At 45.2% G+C, this 22,074-nt stretch overlaps 1 protein-coding gene across 1 annotated transcript in view; it reads right to left on the bottom strand.

Annotated features, from left to right (window-relative positions):
* LOC122554875 (MAP7 domain-containing protein 2-like) overlaps positions 1–22,074 on the bottom strand; it is an 86,454-nt gene that overhangs the window by 27,203 nt on the left and 37,177 nt on the right. The window contains exons 4-8 of the mRNA XM_043700231.1: positions 18,288–18,405; positions 17,189–17,281; positions 16,364–16,474; positions 12,168–12,289; positions 3,652–3,776 (exon numbers count right to left, since the gene is read on the bottom strand). Coding sequence (XP_043556166.1) covers positions 3,652–3,776; positions 12,168–12,289; positions 16,364–16,474; positions 17,189–17,281; positions 18,288–18,405 — 569 coding nt within the window. The remainder of the gene's footprint in view (positions 1–3,651; positions 3,777–12,167; positions 12,290–16,363; positions 16,475–17,188; positions 17,282–18,287; positions 18,406–22,074) is intronic.

The following is a 22,074-nucleotide window of genomic DNA, read 5'->3' as shown; positions in this document are numbered from 1 at the left end:
GGCAACTTTTTCACACAGAGGGTGGTACGTGTATGGAATGAGCTGCCAGAGGAAATGGTGGAGGCTAGTACAATTGCAACATTTAAGAGGCATTTGGATGGGTCTATGAATAGAAAGGGTTTGGAGGGATATGGGCCGGGTGCTGGCAGGTGGGACTAGATTGGGTTGGGATATCTTGTCGGCATGGACGGGTTGGACCGAAGGGTTTGTTTCCATGCTGTACATCTCTATGACTCTATGATGTGGGTTTGGAGTAGAAGTTTATTTTTTATAATTGATTGACCACTTAAATGCTTTGATGATTCGGAGCTGCCGGTGTTGGACTGGGGTGTGCAAAGTTAAAAATCACACAACACCAGGTTATAGTCCAACAGGTTTAATTGGAAGCACACTAGCTTTCGGAGCGACGCTCCTTCATCAGGTGATTGTCAGGGGTGTTGTGTGATTTTTTAAACTTAAATGCTTTGAATGCATTTTATGAATCGTAATTTGTTTCATTCTCAAGTGCCTACAAATGGGCTGTGTTAGAGTGTTTAAAGGCCATTTTATTTTCCATTTCCAAGTGGCTCCTGACGCTTACTTGAAGTGAATACTGACTGAGAGACTATGGGAAGGGAATAGTGGGAACACGGGTATTGGGGTGGTTGACTGGATTGCAAACACAACCTGGCATGGGTGCCCTGAGAGGGCACAATGGTAGGAGTGTGAAAGCTGAAATCTAAAGTGCTTAATAGCTTCTTAAAATAAAATCTAAAAAATTTGCAGGGAACTGAGACAAGCCATCCAACTGTCCCGATTCGTTAGTTCCTCATGTCTATGGCTGCCACAAACTGTATTCCATCCCTGCCTACTGCTGAAGAAGAAAACAGTGCATAGCAAGGCACTTTTACCGATATCGGCCCAGATGAATTAGATGTCTCTTCAATTTGTTATACGTAACTTACAAACTGTACTGTTCCACTGAGAAGGCAGTTGAACCAGATCAGACTTTGTAGTAGTCTCAGTGAAGAGTCCAGAATGTCTGAATGCCTCTGTGCTATTACAATTCGAAAGGAGGTTTTAGGAATTAATAGGCAGCTAAGCGGTAGGAGTCAGGACTTGGAAAAAAATCCCTGCAACCTGAGAAAGGTGCAATGCTGTACAATCCATACAGCACGGAAACAGACCCTTCCGTCCAACTCGTCCATGCCGACCAGAATTCCCAAACCGAACAAGTCCCATTTGCCTGTGTTTGGCCCATATCCCTCTAAACCTTTCCTATCCACGTTCCTGTCCAAATGTCTTTGGAATGTTGTAACTGTACCCATCTCTATCACTTCCTTTGGCAGCTTATTCCATGTATGCATCGCTCTCGGTGTGGAAACGTTGTCATTCAGGTCACTTTTACATCTTTCCTCTTTCACTTTAAACCTATGCCCTCTAGTTTTGGATTTCCCTAACCTTGGGAAAAGACTTTTGCTATTTAGCTCATCTATCCCTTTCATTATTTTATTAACCTCTATAAGGTCACCCCTCAACCTCCTATACTCCAGTGAAAGAGGTCCCAGCCTATTCAACCTTCCATTATAGCACCAACCTTCCAGTCCTGGCAACATCCTGGTAAATCTTTTCTGCAACCTTTCCAATTTAATTACATCTTTCCTATAACAGGGTGACCAGAACTGTAGACAGTACTCCAAAAGTAGCCTCACCAAGGTCCTGTACAGCCAGAACATGACATGCCAACTCCTATACTCAATACTATGACTGATGAAGGCAAGCATACCAAATGCCTTCTTTACTACTCTGTCTACCTACGACACCACTTTGAAGAAACTATGGACCTACACCCCTAGGAGTCTCTGTTTGACAACATTTCCAGGGTCCTATCATGAACCAAGTCCCGCAACACCTCCCACTTATCTAAATTAAACTCCATCTGCCACTCCTCAACCCACCAGGCCAGCTGATCAAGATCCCATCTTAGATAATCTTCGGCACTGTACCATCCATTTTGGTGTTATCTGCAAACTTACTAACTATGCTTCCTATATTCTCATCCAAATTGTTTATATAAATGGCAAACAACAGTGGACACAACACTGATCCTTGTAGCACAACGCTGGCCACAGACCTCCGGACCAAGAAAACACTCTACCATCATTCTCTGTCTCCTAGTCTCAACCCAATTTTGTATCTGGTTGGCTAGCTCTCCCTGGATCCCATGTGATCTACCTTACTAACCAGTCTTGTCAAAGGCTTTGCTAAAGTCCGCACAGACAATGTCTACTGCTCTTGCCTCATTTATCTTCTTGGTCATGTTCTCAAGGTTGTGCACGAGGGGAAGCATGAGGGTCAAACAAATGGATGGCGGACTTATTTAATCAGAACTTATTTAGTCAGACTTATTTGACAGGGTGGGAATTGAAAAGCTCACAAGCAGCATTATTTGATGCAACTGACCAAGACTGGAGCTCAGGGAAAATCCCAGGAGCAGTTTTAGCTTGGCCAAGCTAGCTGTCAGTGAGAAGTTAGGCTCATGCTTATAAATTAGTACTCGAGTGAGTTTCAATGTCCGGGGCAGGTCTTGACCAGAAGGCAAGACTGTTTACCAGTGTGGAAGAGGTGGCTGAGGCAGTCCATGACATGGTAGCTCAAGAGGGAGCTTCAAGGGAGAACTTACAGATAAACCCATGGGATATGGCTTGACTATTTGATGTGCGCTGTCATTGTCTACTCCCACATTTACCACATGTTGATTCTGGGTGTTAGAAGTAAGTTGTCTATATAATTGTAGATTGTATTACTGTTCTAATGTTGCATAGGACAGTTTATTGTTCGTGCAGAAAACAAACTTGTGGCTTCATTCTTTAAGGAAGTCTCACGGATTTCACATTTTTTGACTTTAAAAATAAAAGCTATTGGTCCTGAGCCAGACTGTAATGTTAATTTTGCAGAATAGTGACCAGCTACAAGTGTGGGAGAGGAGATAGTTGCTGAAAAATGTGTTGCTGGAAAAGTGCAGCAGGTCAGGCAGCATCCAAGGAGCAGAAGAATCGATGTTCCGGGCATAAGCTCTTCTTCAGGACCATTCCTGAAGAAGGGCTTATGCCCAAAACGTCGATTCTCCTGCTCCTTGGATGCTGCCTGACCTGCTGTGCTTTTCCAGCAATACATTTTTCAGCTCTGATCTCCAGCATCTGCAGTCCTCACTTTCTCCGAGAGGAGACAGTTGCCTAAGATGAGCAAATTGAGTTGACATTCCCTGGGGTTTAGATGAATGAGATGGTCTCCATTGAGACCTACAAGATTTTGAAGGGTGGATACTGAGAGGTTGCTGGGGGAGATGTAAGACACATGGAGCACAGGATAAGACAATGACCATTTAGGACTGAGGTGAGGAGATATTTCCTCACCCAAAAAGCTGTGACATTTTGGAATTATCGATCTTAGAGGAACTCCATATTTAAGACTGGGAAAGAGAGATTTTTGGTCTCTTGTGAGTGGATAGGAAAGCAGAGTTGATGCTCATGTTGAATGATAGAACAGGCTTGATGGGCCAAATGATTATTCACACTCCTATTGCTGGTGCCTAAGCCCATAAACCTTAAGTCTCAGAGTGAGGATACTAAGCCACGTGTTGACCTTTGGGCAGTTAACATGACCACTCACTTCACAGCAGGTGACGAGGACCTTTTGGACATGTTTGCAGGAGACTGAGATCTTCTGAGCGTGGACGTCACACTTGACACATGCCCGGGGGATGTCTGCCTTTTTGCCTTTTTCGTTTTCTCGGTCTAAAAGAAACGATTTTGTTAAAAATTTGCTTACAGAATCCAGGCAAACTTGAACATAAATAAGGCTGGAACAGAAAACATTTGGCACGTGCATACAGTGCGGTGTTGACATCGGATTCTGTCTCAAATACAAAGGCAATATTTAGACACCCTGTTTGCAGCTTTGAACCTCCTAGCTGATGGACCTGGTTTATAAGCAGATTTAGGTTTGGGACTTTGGGGAAATGTATTATTTGTATTATAAATAAGCAAGGTGGGTTCAATTTGAAGGGAAAAATGGCAGACGAGAAATTGGTTTGATGACCAATGGGTTGTGTTTTACATCTTGGAAAGATGTACGAAATGCAAGACATAACATATCAATCGGCCTATTTCAGTAACTGCATCTAGGATTGACTAACACTACAAAGAACTGACTGAGTCAGACAGAAATAACCAAACACCAAACTACTGAATACCAAACTAGTGTGCTCAGTGTTCACCCGTATTGGGAGAGGTCAAATTTAGTCAAGGCATTATCATCTCAGGAAGGTAGGACAGACAACTCCTGGCTCCGCAAATCAGGGAATGTGTCCTGAAAGTTCAGATTTCTTTCTGGAAAAGCAATGTTGCGTGGAAGCCAGGACTGCCCCTCCCCCTCCCTGCCACAAAGCGTTCAGAGATTAAAGGATGTGGGGCCAAGCGAGATGAAAGCGTTAGTGTTCCAGCACTTCATGGAAGCTGGGAACAAAAAGAATAAGAGAAAAGAAGGTTGGCCCTCCAGCCTCATGCCCACTCTCCCTTCACGCCAGCCCGTCACCTCATGCCTGCCAACCATACCGCTTATCCCCCTTTAGGCTCTGTGCCAATCCATTTTGCCCACCCACTCCCATTGTTTTTATATCTTCCTTGCCAACTCACTAAGTACCCATCACAAGCAAACCTGAGGACGCATGCTGGATGAAATAAATATATTAAATTCAATTGACAAATTCACTATTTCAAATTTATTACAACCTTGTGGAGCCCACTGGCACATTTTAGTGGTGCTGTCAGAAGGGCTCATTGTCAGACAGTGATCAGGAACTGAATGGTGGCCAATATTTCCTCCCATTGTCCCTATTGTACCTGAGACCCTGGTAGACACAGTACGTGGTAAAAAGAGCCTATCTGACTGTGTTCTCAGTATAAATGAAGTAGGAGTATACTTAAGAAGGAAATCAGGAGGGCAAAAAGGGGACATGAGATAGCTTTTGCAAATAGAATTAAGGGAAATCCAAAGAGCTTTTACAAATACATTAAGGACAAAAGGGTAACTAGGGAGAGAATAGGGCCCCTCAAAGATCAGCAAGGCAGCCTCAGAAAATGGGGAAGATACTAAATGAGTATTTTGCATCAGTATTTACTGTGGAAAAGGACATGGAAGATATAGAATGTAGCGAAATAGATGGTGACATCTTGCAAAAAGTCCATATTACAGAGGAGGAAGTGCTGGATGTCTTGAAAAGCATAAAAGTGGATAAATCCCCAGGACCTGATCAGGTTTACCCCAGAACTCTGTGGGAAGCTAGAGAAGTGATTGCTGGGCCTCTTGCTGAGATATTTGTATCATCGATAGTCACAGGTGAGGTGCCGGAAGACTGGAAGTTGGCTAACGTACTACCACTGTTTAAGAAGGGTGGTAAGGACAAGCCAGCGAACTACAGACCAGTGATCATAGCGTCGGTGGTGGGAATGTTGTTGGAGGGAATCTTGAGGGATAGGATGTACATGTATTTGGAAAAGCAAGGACTGCTTAGGGATAATCAACATGATTTTGTGCGTGGGAAATCATGTCTCGCAAACTTGATTGAGTTTTTTGAGGAAGTAACAAAGAGGATTGATGAGGGCAGAGCAGTAGATGCGATCTATATGGACTTCAGTAAGGCATTCGACAAGGTTCCCCATGGGACACTGATTAGCAAGGTTAGATCGCACGGAATACAGGGAGAACTAGCCATGTGGATACAGAACTGGCTCAAAGATAGAAGACAGAGGATGGTGGGTGGAGGGTTCTCTTTCAGACTGGAGGCCTGTGACCAGTGGAGCGCCACAAGGATCAGTGCTGGGTCCTCTACTTTTTGTCATTTATATAAATGATTTGGATGTGAGCATAAGAGGTACAGTTAGTACATTTGCAGATGACACCAAAATTGGAGGTGTAGTGGATTGAAAGTGGAGTCGCAGGTAGATAGGATAGTGAAGGCAGCGTTTGGTATGCTTTCTTTTATTGGTCAGAGTATTGAGTACAGGAGTTGGGAGGTCATGTTGCGGCTGTACAGGACATTGTTGGAATATTGCGTGCAATTCTGGTCTCCTTCCTATTGGAAAGATGTTGTCAAACTTGTAAGGGTTCAGACAAGATTTACAAGGATGTTGCCAGGGTCAGAGGATTTGAGCTATAGGGAAAGGCTGAACAGGCTGGGGCTGTTTTCCCTGGACCGTAGGAGGCTGAGGGGTGACCTTACGGAGGTTTACAAAATTATGAGGGGCCTGGATAGGGTAAATAGGCAAAGTCTTTTCCCTGGGGTCAGGGAGTCCAGAACTAGACGGCATAGATTTAGGGTGAGAGGGGAAAGGTATAAAAGAGACCTACGGGGCAACTTTTTCACACAGAGGGTGGTACGTGTATGGAATGAGCTGCCAGAGGAAATGGTGGAGGCTAGTACAATTGCAACATTTAAGAGGCATTTGGATGGGTCTATGAATAGAAAGGGTTGGGAGGGATATGGGCAGTTGGGACTAGATTGGGTTGGGATATCTGGTCAGTGTGGATGGGTTCGACCAAAGGGTCTGTTTCCATGCGGTACATCTCAATGACTCATGCAAACATCCTTGTCCTGGATCTTCTGCAATGTTCCAATGAAGCACAACACAAGCTTGAGGAAGAACACCTCAATTTACAGCCTTGATGTCTCAAGATTGAGGTCACTAACTTCAGATACTGGAAAAGTACAGTAGGTCAGGCAGCATCCGAGGAGCAGGAAAATCGATGTTTCCCGATTTCCTAATGAAGGTCTTTTGCCTGAAACGTTGATTTTCCTGCTCCTCGGATGCTATCTGACCTTCTGTGCTTTTCCAGCACCACTCTGATCTTGATGCTAATCTCCAGCATCTGCAACACGCACTTCTGCCTAACTTCAAAAACTGTCTGTTCCCTATCTTTCATATATTCTCGCCACTCCCCGCCAGCCTCGAGTTTGTCGTCATTACTTTGCGCTTAGTAGAAAGGATCCATTTCTCCATTCATACAATCAGAGTCCCTGGAAGCAGACCATTCAACCCAACAAGTCCACAGCAACCCTCCGACGACCATCCTACCCAGACCCAACCCCCTCCCCTATCCCTGTAACTCTGCATTTACCATGGCTAACCCACCTAACCTGCACATCCCTGGACTCTACAGACAATTTCGCATGGCCAATCCAACTAAATTACGCAACTTTGAACTGTGGGAAGGACCCGGAGGAAACCCACGCAGACACAGGGAGAATGTATAAACTCCACACAGACTGTTGCTCGAGGTTGGAATCAAACCTGGGTCCCTGGCACTGTGAGGCAGCAGTGCTAACCACTGAGCCATCATGCCACCCCACGTCTTAATTTACTCCCTATTACAAGTCCCCTTTTCTCTCTCCCCCCTTTATTAACAACCCCTTTGTCTTCTGGGTCTCTATATCATCATCTACTTGCTCCTCAAAAGTCTGGTGACTGCATTATAGGAAGGATGTGGAAGTGCTGGAAAGGGTTCAGAGGAGATTTACTACGATGTTGTCTGTTATGGAGGGAAGGTCTTACGAGGAAAGGCTGAGGGACTTGAGGCTATTTTTGAGAGAGAGAAGGTTGAGAGATGACTTCATTGAGACATATAAGATAATCAGAGAGTTTGACACGGAGGACAGTGAGAGCCGTTTTCTTCAGATGGTGATGGTTAGCACAAGGGGACATAGCTTTAAATTGAGGGGTGACAGATATAGGACAGATGTCAGAGGTAGTTTCTTTACACAGAGAGTGGATTAGATTCTCTACAGGCCACTTGGCCCAACAAGTCCAAACTCACCCTCTGAAGAGTAACCCACCCAGATCCATTCCCTTACATTTCCCCCTGACTAATGCACGTAACACTATGGGCAATTTAGCATTACCAATTCACCCAACTTGCACATCTTTGGTCTGTGGGAGGAAACCGGAGCACCTGGAGGAAACCCACACAGACACAGGGAGAATGTGCAAACTCCACACAGTCACCCGAGGTGGGAATCGAACCCCGGTCCCTGGTACTGTGAGGCAGCAGTGCTAACAAATGAGCTACTGTGCCACCCTACATGGGTGGAATGCACTGCCTGCAACAGTAGTAGACTCACAACTTTCAAAGCATTTAAATGGTTTTGGATAGACATATGGATGAAAATGTAGGCTAGATGGGCTTCGGATTGGTTTCACAGGTTGGCACAACAGTGAGGGCCTGTAGGGTCTGTATTGCGCTGTAATGTCCTATGTTCTCGAAACTGTTTTCCAATGCCTTTCAGTTCTGATGAAGGGTCATTGGACTCAAAATGTTAACTGTTTCTTTCTCCAAATGTCTGCTGAGTTTCTCCAGCTCTTTGTTTTTGCTTCTATCTGATCTTTAACACTTAACGTCTTGAAATATGAGATGTCTGAGGGGATTTGACAGGGTGGAAGCTGAAAGAATGGGAAAGAGTTGAGAACTGGGGGACTCAGTTTTAAAAGCATGGGTCTCCCATCGAACAAGGAGATGAGAAGGAAGCTTTTCACTGAGGACCCAGAGAGCACAGCAAGCAGGGTAACAGACATTTTTATAGCAGAGATCGAGCGGTTCTTGACTTACAAAGGAGTGAAAGGTCATCTGAGGTAGACAAGATTGTGCAGCTGAAGTCATAATGCATCAGTCATGACCTTATTGAATGGGTAGTAGGCATCAGAGACTGGGTGGCCTACTCGTGCTCCACATTCACACACTCTTTTAACAGTAGTACTGAGAGAATTCTGGGCCAGTACGTGAAGGGCAAAGGCAGACAGTCCGAGGAACCCTGGCTGACAAGGCAAATGACATTGTAGCCAAGGTTGGGATGATGGGGTTCTAGAACATGTTAAGATCAATAAGGAGGAGGGATTAGATGTTTTAGTGGGCATCACTGTGCATAAATCCCCACGGTCTGATGAGATGTATCCCAGTCTGTAATGGGAGGCAAGGCAGAAGATTGCTGGGGCCCTGGCGGAGATATTTAATACTTCGCTGGCCCCACAGGTGAGATGTCAGATGACTGAAGAATAGCAAATGTGGTTCCTTTGTTCACGAAAGGCAGCCAGGATAGCCCAGGTGATTACACACCAGTTAGTCTGACCTCAGTTGTAGATTAGATTAGATTAGATTACTTACAGTGTGGAAACAGGCCCTTCGGCCCAACAAGTCCACACCGACCCGCCGAAGCGTATACCACCCAGACCCATACTCCTACGTTTACCCCTTCACCTAACACTACGGGCAATTTCCCATGGCCAATTCACCTAACCTGCACATTTTTGGATTGTGGGAGGAAACCGGAGCACCCGGAGGAAACCCACGCAGACACGGGGAGAATGTGCAAACTCCACACAGAGAGTCGCCTGAGGCGGGAGTTGAACCCGGGTCTCTGGCGCTGTGAGGCAGCAGTGCTAACCACTGCGCCACCGTGCCGCCCACAAGTTGTAGGGAAATAACTGGAAAATATTCTGTGGACTGGATCAATCAACGCTTGGATAGGCAGGGATTGATCAGGGATAGTCAGCACAGATTTGTTAGAGGGAGATCCAGCTTGACAAAATTAATTGAGTTTGTTGAAAAGGTGATTAAATACATTGATAAGGGCAGGGTAGGTGCAGGGTAGGTCAGTTGATGTGGTGTGGTTCACATGTAAGGCCTTTGACAGGGTCCTATCTGGAAGTTGGTCAGAAGGTAAGAGTCCATGGGATCCACAACAATTTGGCAAACTGTATCCAAATTTGGCTTACAAATAGAAGACAAAAGGTGGAGGGTTGACATTGTGATTGGGAGCCTGTGACCAGCGATGTACCACAGGGATTGCTGCCTGGGAGCCACACTGTCTGTTATGTGCATCGACAATTTGAATGTGAATTAGTAAGTTTACAGATGACGCAAAAGTTGGTGGCATTGTTGATAGGATGATGGTCTCAGGCTGCATCTGATATTGATCAGCTGATGGAATGTAATTCTGATAAGTGAGAGGCAATGTATTCAGGGAGGTCTAATGAGGGAAGTATATACACAATGAATGGCAGGTCCCTAGGGAATACTGAGAAGCAACGGGACCTTGGTAGATCCCTGATGGTGTCAGCACAGGCAGACAGGATAGTGAAGAAAGCATATGGGATGTTTGCCTTCATTAGCTGGGGTTTGGAATAGGTGGAGGGAAGTCTTGTTGCAACTTAATAAAACTTTGTTTAGGTTAGATTACATTACATTACAGTGTGGAAACAGGCCCTTCGGCCCAACAAGTCCACACCGACCCGCCGAAGCGCAACCCACCCATACCCCTACATTTACCCCTTACCTAACACTACGGGCAATTTAGCATGGCCAATTCACCTGACCTGCACATCTTTAGACTGTGGGAGGAAACCCACGCAGACATGGAGAGAACGTGCAAACTCCACACAGTCAGTTGCCTGAGGCAGGAATTGAACCCAGAGCACTGCTGCCTCACAGCGCCAGAGACAACCACTGGGCCACCGTGCCGCCCGTTTAGCCAACAGTTGGAATATTGTGTGCAGTTCTGGTCGCCACACTATCAGAAGGATGTGTTTGCACTGGAGAGGGTGCAGAGGAGGCTCACCACGATGATGTCTAGGATGGAAAGTCTCCATTATGAGGAGAGACTGGATAGGCTGGATTTGTTTTCCCTGGAGCAGTGGAACTGAGGGGGGATTTGATTGGGGTATGAGAGGCATAGACAGGATAGATGATGAAAATCTCTTCCCCTTACCTAACACTACGGGCAGACTTGTTTAAGATGTTAAGGCAGAAGGTGAAGGTGAGATGGTGGTGGTTTAGAGGGCACCTGAGAGAGAGAAAACAAATCATCCATAGGGGGTGGAAATATGGAAGGCACTGCCTGGGAGGCTGGTGGAGGCAATTTACTAACATACAACATAATAGCACAGTATAGAACCTTCGGCCCTCGATGTTGAGCCAACCTGGATGTGGATCCAATGACCATTTAAATGGCTTTCAAGTTGGCGAGTCTACTACCGTTGCAGGCAGTGCGTTCCACGCCCCTACCACTCTGAGCAAAGAAACTATCTCTAACATCTGTCCTATATCTATCACCCATCAATTTAGAACTATAAGCTCTCATGCTAGCCATCACCACCCGAGGAAAAAGGCTCTCACTGTCCACCCTATCTATCTCTCTGATTATCTGATATGTATCAATAAAGTTCTCTCTCAACCATCATCTCTCTAACAAAAACAGCCTCAAGTCCCTCAGCCTTTCATCATACCATCCCTCCATACCAGGCAACATCCGAGTAAATCTCCTCTGAACCCTTTCCAACGCTTCCACATCCGGCATGGTGGCACAGTGGTTAGCACTGCTGCCTCACAGTGCTAGAGACCCGGATTCAATTCCTGCCTCAGGCAACTGACTGTGTGGAGTTTGTACATTTGTACATGTCTGCGTGGGTTTCCTCCGGGTGCTCAGTTTCCTCCCACAGACCAAAAATGTGCAGGTCAGGTGAACTGGCCATGTTAAATGGGCCTGTTCTGTGCTGTGCTGTTCTATGTTCTATAGGGTGCATACATGAGGATCAATGGTCGGCACAACATCGTGGGCTGAAGGGCCTGTTCTGTGCTGTACTGTTCTATGTTCTGAATTGCCCGTAGTGTTAGGTGAAGGGGTAAACGTGGGGAATGGGTCTGGGTGGGTTGCGCTTCGGAGGGTCGGTGTGGACTTGATGGGCCGAAGGGCCTGTTTCCACACTAAGTAATCTAATCTAATCTAATGCGGTGTCCAGAACTGATCTGTAAACTATCCACGGAACATTGAGTTTTGGGACCACTTTTGTAAAACCTTTTGAGCATCTTCTCCAAAATCCTCTCATCCTTCATAAAGCACAAAGTCAAGATCCATCCGAACCAACAAGATCCATTTCACAGTTGAATCTCCTTTGCAAACAGCATCACGGAGTAAAGTATTATTGAATCAAATGTGAGCTTGTAACAAGGATAGATTCATTTGGCCAGGCACATGAAATGCCAACAATAAGGTGATTTTCGCCAATAAATGCAGAGCTCCCTCTGGGTATCATGTACAATCTCAGCTACATCAACACATTAATGGTTCTTTCGATTACCTGCTGCGGTTCTGACGTCAGTGTCGACTTTGCCTCTCCCGGCGACACTGCTGTGCCATCCGGCCTGTCTCCTGAAGGAGTGAGTGCAGACTTGGAATTGGTCTTCTGGGGACTAGTCAACACTAGACAAGAGCAGACATGGGACACTAAACAGTTAAACTTCCAGAGAAAAGAGCACAAGAGTACACAGTACAAAGAGCAGACAAATGAAGATTCACATTAGCGGAGGTTTTCTGGATGAAAGAGACCTGAAATGAACTGCCCACCGCAACTAATTGCATCAGAGATCACGAGCTATTACTGTTATTACAAAGTTAATTAATTTTAGCAAGACTACCCTCAGAGTATGGTGAACTGTTCTGGTCTCCACTGTATCGAGAATCTAGACTGGATGAGCAACAGATAGAGGTACTCAAAGTTATGGAAGGGTAGAATTCGCACAGAGAAGATGTTTCCACACTGAAAGGGGAAAAATAGTACAGGTTTTCTTGTTATCACAAGTAAATGTCTATAATTAAAAGATTTTTTAGATTTAGAATCCCTACAGTGTGAAAACAGGCCCTTTGACCAAGTCCACACCAAACCTCCGAAGAGTAACCCACCCAGACCCATTCCCCTACCTATTACTCTACATTTACCCCTGACTAATGCACTTGCCTACACATCCCTGAACACCACGGGCAATTTAGCATGGCCAGTTCACCTAATCTGCACATCTTTGGACTGTGGGAGGAAACCCATGCAGACATGGGGAGAATGTGCAAACTCCACACAGACAGTCACCTGAGGCTGGAACCAAACCCAGGTCCCTGGCGCTGTGAGCCACCATGCTGCCCATACACATAAAAAATACATTTACTATCAGAAGGTGTGAATGTATAATGATATGATTGTATAATACTATAATGTGTATTTATATGAATAAGATTGGATGGCATAGCCATGTGTACTAGCCTGGAATGGAGACTACAGGAAGACTGGTGGGTAGAGATATAGATGAGTCAATGTGTAACCTTTTGATTGGAAATTATCATCTGCAAAAACAATTGATTGGAAGCTTGTTATTTGTGAAAATAGTATAACATATTTGTTTTTGCAAGGAAGATTTGAGGCATTACCATTTTTGGATGTGTACATCTTCTATGGATGTACAAATAAATGGTTGAACAAAGAACCTTGAGTCCCATCCGGCCCAAAAGGAAATAAAGGGTTAAGCTCATCCTTTCACAAACACAGGGGACAACAGGACTGCTTACTGTGAAGATAAGATCATCGCAGAGAAATCCAATCAGGAATTCGGGAGAAATGTCTTCAGCGAAAGAGTGATGACAAAGGGGAACAAAATACGCTGTGGTGTAGCTCCGGGTGACTAAACAGAAAGCGGCCACTTGACCCACCACGTCAGCAAGCAGCCCTTTGTAAGGATGATTCAATCCCCTCCCGAAGGTGAACAACACAGAAGCATTTAAAGAGAATGACCTTCCACATTTGATTGTTGGCATTGAATTCTCAAACATCAATTCAAATAATTCTCACCACCTCCCTTCAACCCTGATTCAAGTCAAGATTGTGAGTCCTTTAACTGGGCCCAGTATTTTCTCATTGAAGTCAGGAGATGATGCTTTGACTCTTGAAACCAATTACCCTCTCCCACTCTAGCCACTGCTTTTTGTCGTTTGTTTTCTGTATCTCCGAACATGAGGACTTAGCCATCATCTGACTGACAAAACCTCAAAAACAAAAAGCATCACTTCAAGTTGTGGTTTAGGTTAGATTACCTACAGCATGGAAACAGGCCCTTGGGCCCAACAAGTCCAGACTGACCCTCCAAAGGGTAACCCACCCAGACCTATTCCCCTACCCTATATTTACCCGACTTGGCAATTTAGCATGGCCAATTCACCTAACCTGCTCATCTTTGGATTGTGGGAGGAAACTGGAGCACTCGGAGGAAACTCACACTGACACAGGGAGAATGTGCAAACTCCACACAGACAGTCACTCGAGATGGGGATCAAATCTGGGTCTTTGGTGCTGTGAGGCAGCAGCGCTAACCACTGAGCCACTGTGCCACCCCACTGTGCTGCTTAACAGCTGGTGTTGCTATAACCCACAAGTCGCTAAGTAGCGCCTGGAACAAGGTGCTTTCTCCAATCCTTTTTCATCAGTTTTAAAAAGTATATTCAGGAGGTACAGACTGAAAAATGACATTTGAAAGACTCAAGATTAAATACAAAGCACGTTTTGGGGAAGCAAAGTTGGATTAACACTCTGTTCTTTAATTTTTGAATCTTGTGCAGTTAACCCATAAATAATACTGAATATTCTGACGATACACTGACATGTTTTCTTCAAGCTAAAGTGGATATCAGCAAATGGCTGTAATCAGTGGGAGCAGAATTGTACTCCTACACAATCTGCAAACTGAAGGTCCTGTATATCTGCCACTCAACCACGACCATCAAGCCACCCTGGTTCAATGGAGAGTGCAGGAGGGTATGGCAGCAGCACCAGGCATACCTAAAAATGAGGTGTCAGCCTGATGAAGCTGCCAAACAGGACCATTTGCTGGCCAGACGGCATGAGCAGCAAGAGACAGGCAGAACCAAGCAATCTCACAACTAATGGATCAGATCTGCTCCATTGCAGATAAGCTCTGCAATCCTGCCACATCCTGTTGTGAATGGTGGTGGACGATTGAACTGGAGGAGGAGGCTCCACAAATATCCCCATTTTCAATGATGGAAGAACCCAGCACATCAATGCAGAAGATAAGGATGAAACGTTTGCAGCAATCTTCAGCCAGAAGTGCCGAGTGGATGATGCATCTTGGCCTCGCCCAGTAATCCTCAGCATCACAGATACCAGTCTACAGCCAATTCAATTCACGAAGGCACTAGATACTGTAAAGGCAGTGGGTCCTGAATGTGAGTAATTGTGCGAGTGTGTGAGAAAGTGAGAGTGTGAATGAGTGTGTGTACAATTCAGTGTGCAATTATGTGTGTGAGCAAGTGTGTGTATGTGTGAGAGTGGTGAGCGGCAGACTGTGTGATGAGGTTACAACTCTGTTCAGTCTGAACAGAGTTGAAGCATAATCCTGGGATAAGACAGTGTTTGGGGTGGGGTGAGATGAAGAGGGACTGTAGGGGTGGGGTAAGAGGAACAGGAACTGTAGGGCTGGGGGGTGGGTGAGAGAGATTGTTTGAAGTCAGGGGATTGGGAAGGTTGGGGAGAAGTGTGTGTTTGGGGTGGGGTGGACTCACTGTGGACCATGCAATAAAAGCTTACAGGACCTCCCCCTCTCTCATCTGCTGAGTGCCCATGATTTCCTGTTTCCTCATGGAGGGGAAGACTGGAATCTCAGTGAGTGCACAACAGCCATTCCGTCAAAATTGGCTCCAATTTTTGTCCACCGCTTGTGAATGAAAAATATCACAAAAACCTTCTAACTCCTCATCAGGAGAGAGAAAAAAACAAATTCTGTATTCCCACCCTCTCAAGAGCTGAACCCATTTCAAAAGCCATTTTGTGAGATAAGAAATGAATGCATCGCATTGAGTTCCTTGTAAGAGTCACGACTTGATAAGGCAGCAGAACTATGGCTAAATCTAACCAAAGAGAGAGTCAGTTCAACAATGTAGCTGGTGCTCTTACCAGAGAGCAGTGTTCATTATAGACCATGGACTGGGGTCAGTTTCAGGATGAAATACTGAGACAGCAGGAGCCCGTTCAGACTGTTCCAACAGATCATAAATGACTACAATCTTTTCTTCATGAGGAGAGAGGGACACCTACCTGTGACAGTCAGCTCCTCGGCACCCGCCCTTGCTCCCAAAGGAAGTGGTCTCATACCCACTTAGAATCACCCTGAGATCCAACAAGGAATCACTTTGCCAAAACACCATTACAGCAGGCTGCTCAAGTGTGCTCTGTCTGACACATGCACAAAGGTATACATACACACAATGCAGGAACTCCAGCATTTCATCCAAATTTGAAAGCAGTGTATGTATGAGTCCATGTATCAATGGACTCATAACTCAACTGAGAGCATGGACTGGCCACTCGAGTATTGATGTTTGGCTTGATCGAGACTGTAATGCAGTAAGCGTGGAGTGAGCACACCCATCTAAACAGAATGAAAGAACCCTCAGAAATGCGTACCAGCCCCTCACCCCAACTGGATAACCACTTGCCTTTCTCAGGGGGCTGTGGGTTGGCTGATGTCGAGGGCGACAGGAGTTTGCCACTCATTGACTCCATGTGTCTGGGCAGATTGGCAGCAGGGACTGAGAATTTGTCTGGTGCTGCAAAAAGTCAGAGTGGGGGTGGGGGGCAGAAAGAGAGAGAGAGAGCATTTACATTCAGAATGGCCATTCAAATATCCGCCAGGTACACAAGATGTCAACACAGACACTGACAACAAATAAAAAACACAAACATATTGAACAGGACATGCAGAAGAGCCTCATACCACAGTCTCAGTCAAGTGCTGGATAAAAGATAGTCTTGTACTGTTAAAATAATACAGAACCATCTTTGCCAATGACAGATCAATAAGAAAGTACACACCCTGATATACAGATATGCACACAGACATGCAACACACATCGACATAGACAGACAGGCGCATGAACACAACACACACACCTACAGACATACAGGTGCACACACAGACAGATACACACACACAACACACATACAGACATCCACATAGATACATACACAAGTACACACAGACACACAAGTATACAGGTACATACACAGACAGGCACACACAGACAGATACACAAGTATACAGATTCATACACACAGAGACAGACATATATGCAAGTCCAGTCTCTCTCTCACAGACACACACAAACACAAACGTTACCGAGCACCGACATTTCAAGCAGTAATACAAACAGCAAAACAAAAGCACATTAGAGCACTGGGTGGGTAAAACAGATTGGTGAGATGATTGGACAAGACAGGAAGAGTGTTAAAACACCTAGGTACATAGTAATGATTCTAAATACCAGCAATGGAATCAGCAGCACCAGAGGTCTCAGGAGCCGGAGGGCTGTTGAACGCTAAACCTAGAGGGCAGGGTGGGGTATTTTCTGATGCACCTACACAATCAGAATAAAGGACATCAGTCAGCTGCCGAACCATCTGGTTGCTAAATAACAAGAAGAAAAGAAAACATTTCAGCAGACAGTACACAGCAGAGAACTCAACTCCCTCTGAGTGTGTGGGGGACATGTTGCAGGTCTGGGGTGGGGTGCTTTTATTAACACCCAGAACCTAGCAGCTTATCACTTACAGTGCATCTCTCTGGCTCAAAATAGTATCTTCCTCTCACTGCCAGATTCCAGTTTCAGGGTCGTGTTAAGGGACACCACCCCACCTTTTTTTTTTAAAAACAGATATACGTTTATGGCGTTTTACAGCTGGTGACTGCTGCATCTCACACTGGGTCAAATCCTGACCAACCATCCCTCCCCCTCCCTCCCACTCCTGTGATCAGACTGCATTTTAAACCCACAGTAACAGCTCAGTAACTGCAGTCATTGTAAACAGCAGAGAAAAGGGGCTTCAGAAAATCAAGCTGCTCAAGAGCAGATTCCTGAGGGAGAAAGGATCAGTGACTTACCCTCAGCGTTCTTTTGAATCCATCTGCCCTGTACTGTCAGACACTGGGTATTTTCTCTTCTTTCTCTCAAGGCTTCAATTCACTAAAACCGCTGCCTGAACTGCTGTGCTCTTCCAGCACCACTAATCCAGAAACTAAAACAGCCTCAACTGTGTGACAGAAGAGGCGGACTTTAAAGTAATTCGTTTCCTTATATTTTCTTTAGTTGCAAGTCACCCTTTAAAAATGGCTCGAATTTAATTGGTTAATTTGCCCCAGCGGCTCAATTTGACTGAAAAATGTGAACAGAAAGGGAACCTTCATCCATTGCTACACCCTGTTAAAAATAAAAGTCAGAGAGGAGTTCTGATGATAACTGTTGTGATGATAGGTAAAAATTTCAGAGTGCTAAAAAGGCTCAGATGCTTTCTCTCTCTCACACATACACACTTATCACGTTGTCAGAGAGGGAGCTGCAATGCGGTCAGTTCTCTCTCACTCACCATCCCTAGTCCCAGCTCCTGCAGGTGCTCCTGCTCCTCCCCAGGACCATCGCTTCTGTCGCTGCTCGAGCTGTTGACTACGCTCTAAAGTACGACGCATCATGGCCTCGTGACGCTGCTGAAGACAGAAGTTGGGTGGGGGTGAAGGAGGAGGAGGGACCAAAAAAATAAACACTACGTTTAAAAAAGACAGAATACAAGAGAGCACGCGAGACTTCAAAAGCAGTTAGCATTCACTAGAGGAAATCAAAACGGCTGGCTTTCACAGGGATTGTTCAGTTATCATCAGGAGCAGGACCAGCACAGGGTTACCGCTGAGCTCCACCCTGAATGTCAGTCTGCATCAGCAGCAGTACCTGCGTGTCATGGGTTCTGGTAGCACAGTGGAGGTTCAGCTGATGAAGCACTAAGTGCAGGCCTGTGGGAAATCGCAGAGGCCCTGATCAATCACTGATTCACTGTGCGAGATCCCCTGCACAAGATAGCTCACTGAATTGGCCAGGCTGCGAGACATCGCCAGACATTCCAGCTCTGCACTGACAGAGTCTGGCTGCATCGTTTCTTACTGTCAAAGCACCCTCACCACCCCTCCCAGCATTTTCCAACAGAGGTACACTCAGGATAGAACCTGAAATGTTTGCATGTTCATAAGCCAACTTTGTAAAGATCTTGGATGTGTTTTTTTTTAGGTGAAAGGGTATTCTACCTGGCTTTTGCCTTTGACATTGGAAGGTGATTTATTTCATCAGTGTGGTATGAATATTTATTCCACCCTGACAGTCCAGAGTGTATTCTAATGATACGACAGTGGGAACATGGAACCTTTGCAGACTAAGTTGCTAATTCATGCACACAACGCAATCTCATCCGCCATCAAATTTGAACATGTTCCCATGAAACAAGCATTGAGACCGACCAGCTCCTTCTTTTCCCCATCCCAGGTAGCAGGCCGAAGTGCACAGCTCCAGGAGTTTCCGGTCACTATGGCATCAATGTTTTCTCTTTCGGGAGCGACGCACGGACAAGCTCGGGCTTTGAAATCACACACCCTGGCACATCTGCTATTTCTGGGAACCCTATCGCCCACCTCTCTGCTCCCACTGTTATAGCCTCTTCTGGTGCCCAGAATTAAGAACCATAAATTATTTTATATAGATTTAGCAAACTTGACTTTGTGTTCCTTGTCTCTACTTAAAAAAGCTATCAAAAGCACAGGTTTCACTCTGATAGACATTACAACCTTTGTCAGACAAAGGCCCGCGACTCAGTCATTCAGAGTGCAAGAGGCCCCTTTCAGTGCAAGAGGGTCCTATGCAAAGTCCAGGCCACCAGCAACATCCATAAAGCTTAAATCTCCAGCAGACAAAGGGTCATCTCATATCTTGACTTTTAACATTCAAAAGATCTTTGGACAGGTACATGGGTAGGAAAGGTATAGAGGGATGTGCTGAAAATGTGTTGCTGGAAAAGCGCAGCAGGTCAGGCAGCATCCAAGGAACAGGAGAATCGACGTTTCGGGCATAAGCCCTTCAGGAGAATCGATGTTTCGGGCATAAGCCCGATAGAGGGATGTGGGCCAAAAGTAGGGACATGAGACTAGTTGAGTTTAGGAACGGACGAGTTGGATCTTGTTTCTGTGCTGTATGACTCTCTGACCTGACAGTGACATATTCTGTTGTTGAATGACCCTTGGATTGATTTCCAACTTTAAAAAAGGCAAAGACCTTCCAATAAATTAACACCAGCCCACTGATCCTCAATAATATATAATTACTAACCGTCCAAGTGGGTTTAGATTAGATTTAGATCCCTACAGTGTGGAAACAGGCCCTTCGGCCCAACAAGTCCATATTGACCCATTCCCCTACATTTACCTCTGACTAATGCATCTAACCTGCATATTCCTGGAAACTATGGGCAATTTAGCATGGACAATTCACCTGACCTGCACATCTTTGGATTGTGGGAGGTAAGCGGAGCACCCGGAGGAAACCCACGCTGACACAGGGAGAATGAGCAAACTCCAGTGGAATTGAACCTGGGTCCCTGGTGTTGTGAGACAGCAGTGCTAATCACTGAGCCACCAAGCCACCCAAAATAACTTTGATAACAGAAATATTAAATTTTACAAGTGACTAGTAAAGACTTTCCCATTTTAAATTGTAACTAACCACATTTACAAAGTCCCAGTATAGAGCAAAAAGAGGCAAAATATTGCAGATGCTGCAGTTTTTTAAAAATGAGGACTCCTCTGGAGATTTTCTCAAGCTATCTTTTGATTTTTGGGGCTACATTTCAGGGGCCCTTTTTTCATTCTCAGTAACTCCTCCATTATTACCATGCTGTTGCATCTTCTGCCACCTTCTTATCTGTGTTGGTGTGTGGATGTTTGCACTCACACAGTAGCAGAGTTAGATGAATTATGTAATATTTGCAATTATTATCTTCCCACCATTTAAGTTAAAGCCACAATCAGCAAGAAAAGCATTAATTTCCCAGACGCCACAGTTTGTAAATCAGACAAGAAAACAGAAATAAGTTTGCAACAATTTCATTTCCACAGTAATAACTTCTACACACAAAAAGCCATCAATCCAAACACCTTCCACAAAATGGCAAGGCTACAGGTTATGCCCTGCCATCTCATATACATGCACAAAAACTTTAACCATGCAGTCACTACCACTTTTTGAATAACTCTGATCTGAAGAAACAAATTTAAATTGATAAGAATGTTCACTACAGTAGCATCTGATGTGTTTTCCACAAATAGGAGCTCCTGAACATAAACAGCTTTAAGCTAGATATTCCACATTTGTTTGCAAACAATCAGCAAATTCAGGTTTTCCTGGGCCCTAGCTAGCATTTGTGGACCAGTTTAACATTGTTCTATTTTCTTTGCTGCCTCTATCTCTTATATTCCTTCTGCCCCACCGTTTCTGCACACTCCCTTGCTCTACAATCCCTCCTTACACCCTCACAGTCTCCCCTTGCCTCCTCCTGCCCTCTTTAGCTTCCCTCTACTTCCTGGAGGGATATAAGCATTTAAAATCCATGTATAATCAAGACAGAGATCAATACATAGCAGTTACTAATTATATTAAGGGATATGGTAACAATACAGAGAAATAGTGCCAAGATAGAGTCATGAGCTAGAATGGTGGAACAGACTCAGCAGGCTGAATGGCACAGATCTGTTTTTATGTTCTTCAACACTCTGTAAAACGAAGGTAAAAGACACCATAGTCTTTCCAGAGTACTGGGCTGCTCTCTTGTTAGAGAGAAGACGGTGGTGCATCACTGGAGGGTCACCACATCCTCAGGTAAGGGGAGAGACTAAGGAGAACCCTTTGTGTAAACTCAGCCGGGCAGGAATTGAACACAAGCCGTTGGGATCACCCTGTACTCCAACCACCCTTTGCCATCCTCCAGTCTCTCTCACCCCAATTCTCCACACTCTCTCTCTCTCTTTCTCTCTCTCTCACGGCCCAATTCTCCATTCTCTCTCACTTACTCCCCCAACCCCCCATTCTCCAATCTCTCTTTCTCCCTCCCTATGCCAACACCAACTCCCCAGTCACTTTCACCCTTCATTCCCTAGTCTTTCTTGATCTCTCTCTCTCACCTTTCACTTCTCAATCTCAAACTCTCTCTTATCTATATTCCCGTCTCTCCCTCCTTTACACCCTCACTCCCAGTCACTCTCTCATTCCCCACTTCCAGTCTCTATCTCTCTCTCTCATTCCCCACTCCCAGTCTCTCTCTCTCTCGTTCCCCACTCCCAGTC

Source organism: Chiloscyllium plagiosum, chromosome 12 (genome assembly GCF_004010195.1).
Source record: "Chiloscyllium plagiosum isolate BGI_BamShark_2017 chromosome 12, ASM401019v2, whole genome shotgun sequence".
Taxonomy (NCBI): Eukaryota; Metazoa; Chordata; class Chondrichthyes; order Orectolobiformes; family Hemiscylliidae; genus Chiloscyllium; species Chiloscyllium plagiosum.
This window is presented reverse-complemented; position numbering and strand designations above follow the sequence as displayed.